Source organism: Hemibagrus wyckioides, linkage group LG03 (assembly GCF_019097595.1).
Source record: "Hemibagrus wyckioides isolate EC202008001 linkage group LG03, SWU_Hwy_1.0, whole genome shotgun sequence".
Classification (NCBI taxonomy): Eukaryota; Metazoa; Chordata; class Actinopteri; order Siluriformes; family Bagridae; genus Hemibagrus; species Hemibagrus wyckioides.
Window position 1 is genome coordinate 12,969,477 of NC_080712.1, and position 13,190 is coordinate 12,982,666.

Here is a 13,190-nt window from a genome sequence, read left to right on the forward strand (position 1 = left end):
TTCTCCAAGATGCTTGAATGTCATTTTTAGTTGGTAACGCATTTCTCACACTAAATCTTGATATTTTTCTTCTCAATGCCAAACAGTACAGCTCTGTCTGATACTGTCTCCACTGCACCACTGGCTGTCTCTCCTCTTTTAGAAGCCATGTTTTCATCATCAGCCTGTTTGTGTAGTCAGGCCATGCTCCCTCGCTCTGTACTTTGTCATCGTGGCTGTGTGTTTTATAACAGCCGTGTGATCAGGTTGTCTGCTACAGCATACTGACTTTAAGGGCTTTTTGCTTTGTGCTGTTTGGGCGTTAGTTCCAGTTCTTCCTCGTCCAGGCTATAAATCTGCACAGATGTAGATGATGTAGATGAGAGCTCTCCTACAGAGAGTTCTCACTATAATGTTTTCATCTTAAATGGCTTCCTATTTACAAGCGTTTGCTCATTGTACTGCATGTAAATGCATAATATTTCTATTAGAACGAGAGATTTCTGCACAGAACTAGTCTCCGTTATTAGGGGCTGGTTAAAAATATAAACGACTTTATTACACACACAGTATCATTTTCAGGACACATGCTTTGCTTATTTTGTATTTAATTAGACAATTAATCCCATAATTTAGTATAAATAAATAGATTTATGCAGAATTGTTTCAGTACATTTACATGAGGAAAGCTAGAACATCTTGAACATTTGAATGTGGATTTTTTTTTTGAAGTATTATGTAAAGCTGAATGCTGTGAAATGTCATACTCTATTCTACATGTTAACAAACGTGTGCACTTGAGAGGTAAAGCTGTAAATCTCGAGCACAAGCTACTGCAGTGTGAGTGTGTGTGTGAGAGCATGTAAGTGTGTGTGCATGTGCGTGCATGTGCGTGCATACGCGCGTATGTGTGTATGTTAGCACATAAGTGTGTGTGTGTGAGTTTGAGAGAGAGAGAGAGAGAGAGAGAGAGAGAGAGGGGCTATACAGTATTTATACAGCTATACAGAGAGAGAGAGAGTGGACTCTGTGGTGGATCATCTAACCACCCTGCACACAGTAGCACAGCTGTTCTCTCTTACCAAATAGCCTGTGAGTTTCATGTTCACACATTTAGAAGCTTTAGAACAGTCTTAAACTCACTCACACACACACACACTATGACATAAATCCTTATCTCTCTGTGTGTGCGAGAATTTATTTATTTTTAATTCCAAAATTGGTCATTGCCAGTTGTTAGCCGAGTCTCCTCTATCAATCATTCAACACGTTAACGTTCTTCTCACGTGAACATCTAGTCGAATAGCTGCTCACTGGGCACTTGGACATGCTGGGGGTGGACACTTACTTGTGCCACTTGGGAGAATTTGATAAAACGCTTGTTTTGTATTCTCAGTCTTATCTTCAGCTCTGTTCTCCTCTGTGTTTTTCTTTAGTTTTTACTTTTCTACTTCTTCTTGCTTCTCTGTATCTCAGTGTGATTCTCTTGAGCTTTGGGTTGATTTTAGGGTCCATGGCATCCTTTTGTTTGACTTGTTTAGAAGGGTTTTGTATTTTGTGTCCATTTTATTTCTTTTTCCTGCCTCCTTTCTTGTTTGGACAGAACACGGTGTTCCTTTCTTCCCAAGTGGCTCCCTGCCGCCTTGGCCATGATCCCCGTTCTCAGACTGCAGGCTTTTAGAGGACAATTACTTACATACACCCAAAGTCTCTCTGTCTGTCTCTCTGTCTCTCTCTGTCTCTCTCTCTCTCTCCCTCTCTCTCTCTCTCTCTCTCTCTTTCTTTCTGTCTCTGAGTCTCTTTCTTTCTTTCTGTCTCTCTGTCTCTGTCTCTCTCTCTCTCTCTCTCTCTCTGTCTCTCTGTGTCTCTCTCTCTCTCTTTCTTTCTTTCTGTCTCTCTGTCTGTCTGTCTCTCTCTCTCTCTCTCTCTCTGCGCATGCGCGGATGTGAATGAGCGAGTTGAGCGTTGTGAGCGAGTTTGCGAGCGATTTCAAAATTTTGTCTTTTTTGGCAATTCATTTAATTTTTTGTTGTTGTTTGGTCTGCGTGTTTTGTGAGGAGCTGTGTTAGTGTGCGTGTGTGTGTGTTTGGGCGCGTGTGTGGTGTGTGTTTCTCGGTAAGGAGTGAGCCGGCATTTCGGCACGCTTTGCGCCGGGAACATGGAGAAGGTGGATGATAGCGTGTACGAGTCTCTCACACGGCAGCATGGTGTGAGGATTGCGTGTAATGTTAGTGTGGAGGAGTGTGTGTTGGCGGTCGGGATGGTGGTAGGGTACAGCAACATTTTAGCTGCCTCCCGTATGAACAGTGCTATTGTGCTTTTTCTGAACTCTTTGAACAAAGTGAATGAGATTGTTAAACAGAAAGTGGTCATTAATGATTCCCTGGTAACGGTGCTTCCTCTCAGTACTCCATCGAAGAAAATAATTTTGTCAAACGTTCCTCCTTTCTTGAAAAATGACACCATTGCTAAAGAGCTCTCCCGCTATGGCAAAATGGTCTCTCCTATAAGAAAGATCCACATGGGCAGTAAAGCACCAGAGTTAAGAAACTCAAAGATAGTTTCCTTTAGGAGACTGGTGTACATGGTGCTGGATAATGGCGTGGAGGAGCTGGACTTAGCGATGAAATTTAGCGTGGATGGCTTTGACTACACCGTTTTTGTGACTACTGACTCTGGCATGAAATGTTTCAACTGTGGTGAAACAGGACACTTGGTTCGTGCATGTCCAGAGAAGGTTAAAAAAGACAGACAGACAGGCAGGCTGAGCAGACTAGGCCAGACGTGCACAGTGGTGATACTGAGGGAGATGGGCCCTCTGTATCGGTTTCTCCAGTGGCTGAGTCTGTTACAGCTGACCCTCCTGTGGTTAAGCCCATAGCTGCTGCCTCCTCCATGCTGCATCCCGTCATGACCGTTCTCCCTGCGGTTGAGACCGGGCTCAGCGGAGGCAACCCTGGTGCTACTGTGGCGAAACCCGCAGGGGACAAAGCAGGAGCATCTGATCCTGCGAAAAGTGATAAAGAGATGGGCGAAACAACATCCGAGCCCCCCTTGCAGACAAGCCAGGTGGAGGAACGGGACAGTCTCGATAATGGAGGTACAGATGCTGAGATGGAAGCAGAACCTGTTTTTAAAGTCCCCACTAAGCGTAAGAAAAAATCTAAAAGCAGGAACAACAAGCAGGCTAAGAAACATGAGTCAGACGTGGAAGAAAGTGATGGTGGCTCCACGGACTCAAGTTGGTCACAGTGCTCACAGTCAGTCGAAAGGGAGACGGTCTACACACCAGCAGAAATATCAGCGTTTTTAAAAAACACCAAGGGCAAAAGGTCAGTGAATATCGAAGAATATTTCCCAGACACTGAACAGTTTGTGTGATGTTAAAAAGTTAATGCGGTGTGGTGTGTTTGAAAAAACTGAAATCTATCGTCTGAAGGCCATAGTGACCAAACTTAGGAAGAACACCGAAGGTTCTTTATAGACTGCTGAGCTCTGTAATGCCTAACCAACTGATTGATTGCATTATGTGGGTGACATTTTATTATTTAATAATGAGTGCTATCACTGCCGTAACCCTTAACATCAATGGTGCCAGGGACCACAGAAAGAGAGCGGCAGTGTATGAGACGGTGAGACACAAGCATGCGGATGTTGTTTTCCTGCAGGAAACTCATAGCGATCCTGGAAACTCCTCGGACTGGGCGAGCGAGTGGAAGTGACTTGTGTGAATACCTCTCTTAGTGGTGGTGTTGCCCTTTTATTTTCACCGTCTTTTAGCCCACAGTCTTATGATGTTGAAGAAGTTTTAAAAGGCAGGCTTTTAAAAGTGCGTTTTATGAGAACGAGATTTTTGTTTTTATTTGTGTGTACGCTCCCACCCTAAGTGTGGAGAGAATGGTGTTCTTAAATATTTTAAGCACTGTCATTGGTTCCTGTAGTCAGAGTGAAGTTTTAATCATTGGTGGGGATTTTAACTGCACTGAAGACGTTTTAGATAGGAACCATTTAGAACCTCATGCTGCCTCTCGCAAACATCTGTGTGAGTTAATTGCAACACATGACCTGAGTGATGTTTGGAGGACTTTTCATGAAACAGAGAGACAATACACCTGGTCCCATTGTAAAGAGAACCTCCTCTCACTAGCAAGGCTTTTTACACTTTTAAACATCAGCTGAATATTTTTAGGTCCTGTGTTATTTATCCTGTGGGCTTTTCGGATCATTTTATGGTACAGTGCACTTTTAAGAAGAGCAATGTAAAGCCACGTAGTGCCTACTGGCATTTTAATGCTGCTCTTTTAGATGATATTAATTTTAGAGAGAGTTTTATTTTCTTTTGGCATGCTTTTAGGCTCCAGAAGCCGACTTTTACATCACTGCAAGATTGGTGGGATGTGGCAAAAGTGCACATTCAAATGTTTTGTCAACAGTACGCTCACAATGTGACTAAGGACATCACCAGATCACTTAGAGCTCTAGAGATTGAGGTAGTGGAACTCCAGGGTTTGGTGGAGTCCACAGGAAATCGAGGCCATATTGAGGCTCTCAAAAAGAAAAAACATGCGTTGGGTGAGTTGTTGGACACAACAGTGCAGGGGGCGCTGGTCCGCTCACGCTTTAAAAGCGTAACAGAGATGGACGCTCCTTCCAAGTTCTTCTTTAGTCTTGAGAAAAAAAATGGACAGAAAAGGTTCATACATGCTTTGCGTACAGATTCAGGGGAGCTTGTAACTGATCCCACTGAAATTCGCAAGCAGACAGTCAGCTTTTACTCAAAGCTGTACAGGAGTGAGCTCGCAGCTGTGCAGGAGGTGGAGGAAGATTTTGTCAGGAATCTTCCTAAAATAACCGATGATTCAGTTAGGGAACTGGACAGGGAGCTGACCCTCGATGAGTTGGAGGTTGCAATCAACAGCATGCAGGGCGGTCACCTGGAATCGATGGGCTTTTGGTGGAGTTTTTTAAGGCTTTCTGGTCAGTGATAGGGCAGGACTTGCTGGAAGTGTTGAAGGCGAGCATAAGCGAAGGCAGACTGCCGCTGAGTAGCCGTAGAGCAGTCCTGACCCTACTCCCAAAGAAGGGAGATCAGACTGACCTTAGGAACTGGCGCCCTGTCTCCTTACTCTGCACAGACTGCAAGGTGCTCTCAAAAGCATTAGCAACAAGGCTAGGAAAGGTGATGGAGCAAGTCATCCACTTTGACCAGACGTACTGTGTGCCTGGAAGGTCTATCCACGACAATGTACACTTAATTCGTGACATTTTGGACGTCTCTAGGCTATTGGGGCTGAAGACTGGTCTTATTTTCATAGATCAGGAGAAGGCTTTCGACCGGGTTGAACACCAGTATTTGTGGTGGGCGTTAGAGAATTTTGGGTTCAACTCCGGGTTCAAGGCCATGATCCAGGTGCTGTACAGCGACATTGAGAGCGTACTGAAAGTTAACGGTGGTTTATCTGTGCCTTTTAAAATGTATAGGGGTATTAGGAAGGGCTGCTCTCTGTCTGGCATGTTATACGCCCTAGCCATAGAACTTTTGCTATGTCAGATAAGAAGCAAGATTTCTGGTCTGTCTATACCAAGGTGCAATACCCCATACTGTGTTTCTGCCTATGCCGATGATGTTGTTGTGATGGTGGCTGAACAAAGAGATATTGATATTTTAACTGACATCATAATTAAGTTTAATGTGATATCTTCTGCAAAAGTAAACTGGAACAAAAGTGAAGCCATTTTAGTCGGGGATTGGAAAGGTGGGGAACCATTTCTCCCAGATAATTTGACCTGGAGAACAGGTGGTTTTAAATATTTGGGAGTGTACCTGGGAGACAGCAGCTATGTTAAGAAAAACTGGGAAGGCATAAGTGAAAAGCTAAAAGGACGTCTGAATAAATGGAAATGGCTCGTTCCAAAGATGTCATATAAGGGCAGAACTTTGGTTATAAACAATCTAGTTGCTTCAATGTTATGGCACAGACTGGCCTGTATTGACCCCCCTCCCAAACTACTAGCAGACCTGCAGGCCATGATGGTGGACTTCTTCTGGGACAAGCTGCACTGGTTACCACAAAGCATTCTATACCTACCCAAGGAAGAGAGCGGACAAGGACTTATCCACTTATCCAGCAGGACTGTGGCCTTTCGTCTTTGTCATGTACAGAAGCTCCTCACTGGCCCAGAGAACCTCTCATGGAGAGGAGCTGCGAACGGAATACTACGCACAGTGGGAGGATGGGGTCTGGACAGGTCACTGTTTTTAATGGACACAAAGCAACTAAGCTTAACTGGATTACCAGCTTTTTATCAAGGTATTTTTAAAGTTTTTAACCAGTTCAGATTGCAGAAGGAAGACTGTTCGTCACTGTGCTGGCTTCTCGATGAACCTCTCATCCATGGCGCTCGGCTGGATGTCACCAGCAGGATCTCTCCAGCCTTAACCAGAGCACTGATCTCCACAAGGACTGTAACACTACGACAGTTGGTGCAACTGTCAGGACCGGACTTTGCTCACTCAGACAATGTAGCAACAAAGCTAGGGGTAAAGTCTGTACGTATGATTGCACAGCTTTTACAGAGGTGGAGGTCAGCACTTACATCTGAAGAGCGCATGCAGCTCAGGGACTACTGCGCTGGGGTGGTCAGCTCTGAGGAAGGTGAGCCCAATCCAGTTCTTTCTCTTGTACCTACTCTGTCAGAGGTCTCAGGTCCCCTCCTCGGAGATGGGGAAAGAACAGCTATAGGCCTTAACACAGCCTCGGGTAAGAGCCTCTATAAACTGTGTGTAAAAGTTTACAACAAGAGATGGTTAGACGGGAGGGCAGACACGCCCTGGCGCAGTGTCCTTGGGCTGAACGATGATGTAAAGCCAGAGTGGCGAACGTTGTACAAACCACCGTTAACTAAAAGAACTGGTGATCTGCAGTGGAGAATACTGCATGGCATTGTCTCTGTTAATGCTTTTATCTGTATTTTAAACCCAGAGGTCACACATGAGTGTCCTTTTTGTTTACAGAGGGAGACAGTGTTTCATGCTTTTATGAACTGTTTTAGACTTCGTCCACTTTTTAGTGTTTTAGCGAGTGTCTTTGAGTGTTTTAGCACGGTTTTTACCCCACAGGTTTTTATCCTTGGTTTTAAATACACCAGAAAAGAAAGGTTCAAGTGTCAGCGGGTCAATTTTATCCAGGGCCAGGCGAAACTGGCCATCTACACCAGCAGAAAGAACAAAGTGACACAGAACACACAACATGATGTTACTGTAATCTTTCAGAGACTGGTCAGAACAAGGGTCTTTGTTGATTTCAACTTTTATAAAAGTATGAATGACCTTGAAAAGTTCCAGCTGATGTGGTGTTATGGGGGAGCCGTGTGCACTGTTTTGAATGATGAACTGCTGTTTGCATGTGAGTTTGGATGAACTTTTATTTTAACTTCCTGTGTATTTTAATAGTTTTTTAACTAGGTTTTTGATGTGCCATTTATTTATTTATTTATTTATTTATTTATCTATCTATCTATCTATCTTTATAAATGGACTACTTTATTTATTTAATTATTTAACTATTTATTTACTCAATTTCCCTTGTGAAATTTGCTGCTGAAGTGAACGAATAATTGGATTTAATAAATGACCATCAAAAGTCAGTCTCTGTCTTTCTTTCTTTCTTTCTTTCTTTCTTTCTTTCTTTCTTTCTTTCTCTCTCTGTCTGTCTGTCTCTTTCTCTGTCTATTTCTCTCTCTCTCTCTCTCTCTCTCTATCAGTTTAACTGTAAGGCAGCAGTCATACTTGAGCATTATTTGAGCTGTGTTAGGTTTACCAGAGGAACTTCAGGAATGTAACTTTTGTGGAATTTCACAAGATTTGGACAGAATACTTGTGAAATTTTACCAAAATTCCATTTAATATTGAATATCCCGGATGTACGTCAATGAGACTTAAGCAGCATTGGTGTGCATGGATGTTTCTGTGTCCAAGTTAACTACATTACAGCGAGACTGATTTGTTTTGACTCAAATTATGCCACTTTTTTTGAGCTTAAAGTACATGATTCATTCTTGTTGCCTGGTTTATTTAATTAGGAAATAAAACATGACGGCATATGCTGTTGTAAGAAAATAATCCACGCTACAGTGATGTGATGGCATGACGTGAAATGGAGGGCTGTCACCAACCTGAAGGTTTAACCAGCCTTACACACATTCTCTTTTTTTTTTTAATATAATAAGGCAAAAAAATACCAAACCCTCCCAAAAAACACAGCATGTCATGCTAACAAAAAAGTGTAAAATCCTCTGTCCTCAGGTCAGAGCTGCCACTTGAGTCTATAAATGTTAAATAAACATCACCTTTAATTTTCTTTATTATTATTAATTAATTAATTAATTTATTTATTTTATTAAATAAATTTATATTTATTACATTTATTTTTATTTATAAATTTATATTTATTACATTTATTTATAAATTTATATTTATTACATTTATTTATTTTTTTATTTTTTTTAAATCTCTCATGTCCACTATTGTTTAAGTGCTTTTACACACACACACACACACACACACACACACACACGGCTCTTTCTTTGCACAGTGACTCCTCGGCTGACTCAGTATTTTCCTCCCTCCTCTCTCCTGATGTTTCTGCATCGCTGGTGGTTCCACTGTGGAATGCAGAGAGTAGAGAGTAAAACATGACGGTTGTGCATTCCTCCACTAGCCGGTCCCTCGTGAACACAAACTCCCAAAATCCTGCACAGTCGGCACTTTTGCACGACCCTAAAGTTTGCTGTTTGTGTTAGCCCCTTTTTTGCAGTACAACATTAATTTTTTTTGGAGTTATGAACACGTGATGACTTGTTGCCATTTCAGGAAAAAAAAAAAAAAAACACCTAAAAAATTGAGATTTCTCTGGAAGACGAAAGATCAGAGTAGTATTCTTCTTTTTTGACATGTATTTTATTTTTTCTTCTTTTTCTTTCTCTCTCTATCTCTCCCTTTTCCATTATTCCTTGTCATGTTTCTATTTAGTTTGTATGGATTTTACAGGATTTGTCTTATAAATATAATTAGTTTCTAAATATGATTGCATATACAGTATATTTTGTACCATTTTTAGTTGTAATGGTGATAATTATTAACGTTATTTCAATTTATTTTCTTGCTTTAAATGCAGCTTACATTTATATTTGCTTGTGAGATTATTTAGTTGTTAGTTATAATAATTACAGCTGGCCTGTATTTCATCTACGACCACTGGAGACGATATGGAAATGTTTCTGATCTTCTCTCTCTCTTTCTCTCTCTCTCTCTCTCTCTCTCTCTCTCTCTCTCTCACACAGGTTACGCCTTCCTGCTTTTCCAGGAAGAGAGTTCAGTTCAGGCTCTCATTGACGCCTGCATTGAGGAAGATGGAAAACTCTATTTGTGCGTCTCCAGTCCCACCATTAAAGACAAACCAGTGAGTTAAAATCACTTTACATCTGAAATTAAGCTCCTGATGGTTGTGTGTGTGTGTGTGTATATGTGTGTATATGTGTGTGTGTGCTCAGTACTCAGTACAGACTCTCTCTGTTGTTCAGGTACAGATCCGCCCTTGGAATCTGAGTGACAGTGACTTTGTGATGGATGGCTCTCAGCCTCTGGACCCTCGCAAGACCATCTTTGTTGGTGGAGTCCCTCGACCTCTGCGCGCAGGTGAGGGAACGACTTCAGATTTTCTCCATGTGTCTCTATATTCAGTAACTCAAATGTTTTTAAATGTAAAATAAAATAAAAGCAGCTGAAATGAGGCAAGCTTTGGGGAGCAGATTTTTATGTTTTTATCTCTCTCTCTCTCTCTCTCTCCCCCTGTGTGTGTGTGTAGTGGAGCTGGCGATGATTATGGACCGGCTGTATGGAGGGGTGTGCTATGCTGGCATTGATACTGACCCTGAGCTGAAGTATCCTAAAGGAGCAGGTCGAGTGGCTTTCTCGAACCAGCAGAGCTACATTGCTGCCATCAGCGCTCGATTCGTCCAGTTGCAGCACAACGACATCGACAAACGGGTGAGTGACCGACTGCATACTGCTGTTAATATTCTCCTTCAAGGTCATTTCTCAGGACTAGCAGAAAATCGTTTCTGTTGTACTCTATTTGCGTATGAAGTAAATTTCACACAATGCTATACACTTGTGTGTGTATCGGAAGCGTGAGGTCCGGGCTGCAGTAAGCTGATGTGTCATGAACATGCAGCACACAACTGATACAGAAGGAACGACCTAACATAAAGCTTTATGTGTCTACTCATCACCCCAGTCTCTGTGCTTACTCTCTCCAACCTCCAGCCTAAACCTGCCAATTTATCCACTCACACTGACACCTGTAACCCCTCCCTCATCTTTCTTTCTTTCTTTCTTTCTTTCTTTCTTTCTTTCTTTCTTTCTTTCTTTCTTTCTTTCTCTCTCTCTCTCTCTCTCTCTCTCTCTCTCTCTCTCTCTCTCTCTCTCTCTCTCTCTCTCTCTCTCCTTTCCTATTTTTCATCCTGCCTCATTCTCAGACTTCCATCCCAAGCTTCTGACCACATACAGACTTTCACATCAACCTCCAGCCTTACAAACCCATAACATGCCAGTTTCTTCAAACGATCAGAATGATTGTGTAATGGTTTGTGTGTGAGTAGTGATCATCAGCAGTAGTGTACTTGAAGTAGTGTATTTTATCAGTTTGACTCATGACATCACTGTCAGGGCTGATGTTATACAGTGGTGCTGCTGAGGGGCGTGTCCCTGGCTCTGATCCTGCTAGCTTATTGTTTCATTGTGTGTATGTGTGTGTATATGTGCGTGTGTGCGTGTTTAGTCCCAGACAAAGCTGTATAGTTCCAGCCACTTATTCAGGCTTCTGCTACACTCTCATCACCTCACAATTATTTCCTATTCCAGCATGACGAATGGAAAGCATGAAGCAGGCGTGTAATCAGTTTGACCATCAGCTTCTGGACAACTGACAGCCTTTTGGACACACACACACACAGAGTCAGGCTAATTATAGTTTTTCATGCATATGCAGTAGAGATGTCTTCTGTTTTAAGTGTGATGACTGTAAGACAGAGCTGATGGTGTGTAAATGAAGACTGGCAGTTTGCCTAGCTAGACTGTGTGTGTGTGTGAGAGAGAGAGAGAGAGAGAGAGAATCTGATCACCTACTTTCTTGTAGAAAGTTCTATTGTGTTAATTTCCGCTTTATTCTGGATTTCCACCACAGCAAGTTGCTCATTTTTTTTCTCCTCATTTTTTCCTCACTTATTTCTGTCTGCTGGATCTAATGAGTCAGTGAGGGGCTGGATTTGCTCTTTGAGGTGTGATATTTAAGGAAAGGCTAGGCATAATTACTATTGCAGCTGTGTGTCGCAAAGGTGACCATGGCATTTCATTCGGCCAAGTGATGGGACGCTGCAGCAAGCTTTCAGGTTTATGTCTGGGAATCAGTGAGCATATCAGTGCTGGCACTAATAGATTTTTGGTTTCTGAGCCTGTAATTATAGGGGGATTGGGTTAGAGGTTGGAGAGCAGACTTCAGATGTGGTGTGGCTACAAAAATTGAGCTACACACACACATACTAATAGCTTTCTATAAATATCAAAAATCCTATTTTTTATTTTTCTTCTCTACTATCTATTATATGTTTAAAACTTTAACATGAACATGCACTGCTATGATCTTGGCTAAGTGTTGCATGAACTTAATGAACAGTGAAGTGCTGCATGAACTTAACAACAAGCTCAATAATGAATAATTGAGTATTTGTCCTTTTTTAAAAGGACAAATACTCAATTATTTAATTAATTAAATTAAATACATTAAATAAATAAATACATTAATTAAATTAATTAATTAAATTAAATACATTATTAAAAAATATTAAAATATAATACATTTAAAAAAATTATTTATATATATATAATAAGAAGAGAACAAAATAATTAAAAACAAAAACTACATATATATATATATATATATATATATATATATATATATATATATATATATATATATATATATATATATATATATTTTTTTTTTTTTTCAAATAATGTATTGAATTTAATTCATTTAATTTTCTATCTATCTATCTATCTATCTATCTATCTATCTATCTATCTATCTATCTATATTAGTTTTTGTTTTTAATTATTTTTTGTTCTTCTTGTTTTATTTTTTTTTAACAACAATTATAATAATAATTATAATATGTTGTTTATTTTCTGAGATATTCTGATGTTAAATTCAAGCCTCTTCATTTAAAGACTAAAATTAAAATCTTGGCTTTCTGTAGTTTTCATGAATGTGCTGAAGAGGCAGTGCTTTGGCATTGTGTTGAAAATGTGAAAGGGGAAAATCACTAGCATGGCTGTAAATCTTCTGAAAATATTATTTTTTAGTTTAAACCAGCATTTCTATGCACTTCTAATTCCTCACATTCTAAGCCTGTTTCCTATTACACTGCTCTCTGCTGCCTAGTGCAATTCTCACGGTATCTCCCATGTCTGGCTGTAGGTGGAGGTGAAGCCGTACGTACTGGATGATCAGATGTGTGATGAGTGCCAGGGTGCGCGCTGCGGAGGCAAGTTCGCCCCGTTCTTCTGTGCCAATGTCACGTGCCTGCAGTACTACTGTGAGTACTGCTGGGCCAGCATCCACTCGCGTGCCGGCCGCGAGTTCCACAAACCGCTGGTGAAGGAGGGAGGAGACCGACCACGCCACGTCTCCTTCCGCTGGAGCTGATGGAGGAGTCACTCATCCTCCTCCCCACTTCTTCACTCCCATCATCCCCTCCAAACCAACTAACCAACACCACCACCACCATCACCATGACTACAACTGAAGAAAATATGGGTCTTCTTCTTTTCCTTTCTTAAAAAAAAAACAAAACAAACACAGCTCTTAATATCTTTGTCCATCATACTCTCTGCTAGTGAACATTCAGTAAGAATTTTGAGTATTTCTGCTCAGAAATTTGCACTTTGGCACACGTCTACACACTTGATGTTAGTTAGGTCATGACAATACTGAATCTTTTTTTCAAGTTTACTTCAGTTTCTTGTTGATTTAGTCAGTCAGTGTTTCCCAGTAGGACATTATTAGGCAAGAGTGAGACTACACATACACACACACACACGCGCATATATATATATATATATATATATATATATATATATATATATATAT

The 13,190-nt window shown here is 41.0% G+C and overlaps 1 protein-coding gene across 9 annotated transcripts in view; it reads left to right on the forward strand.

Annotated features, from left to right (window-relative positions):
* The window catches only part of cpeb3 (cytoplasmic polyadenylation element binding protein 3), a 50,720-nt gene extending 37,827 nt beyond the window's left edge, over positions 1 to 12,893 (forward strand). For all 9 annotated transcript variants that reach the window (XM_058380962.1, XM_058380947.1, XM_058380955.1 and 6 more), the window contains 4 exons: positions 9,322 to 9,440; positions 9,562 to 9,676; positions 9,846 to 10,027; positions 12,519 to 12,893. In XM_058380962.1, coding sequence (XP_058236945.1) covers positions 9,322 to 9,440; positions 9,562 to 9,676; positions 9,846 to 10,027; positions 12,519 to 12,746 — 644 coding nt within the window. In that variant the 3' untranslated portion in view covers positions 12,747 to 12,893. The remainder of the gene's footprint in view (positions 1 to 9,321; positions 9,441 to 9,561; positions 9,677 to 9,845; positions 10,028 to 12,518) is intronic.
* Positions 12,894 to 13,190: the final 297 nt, after the last annotated feature.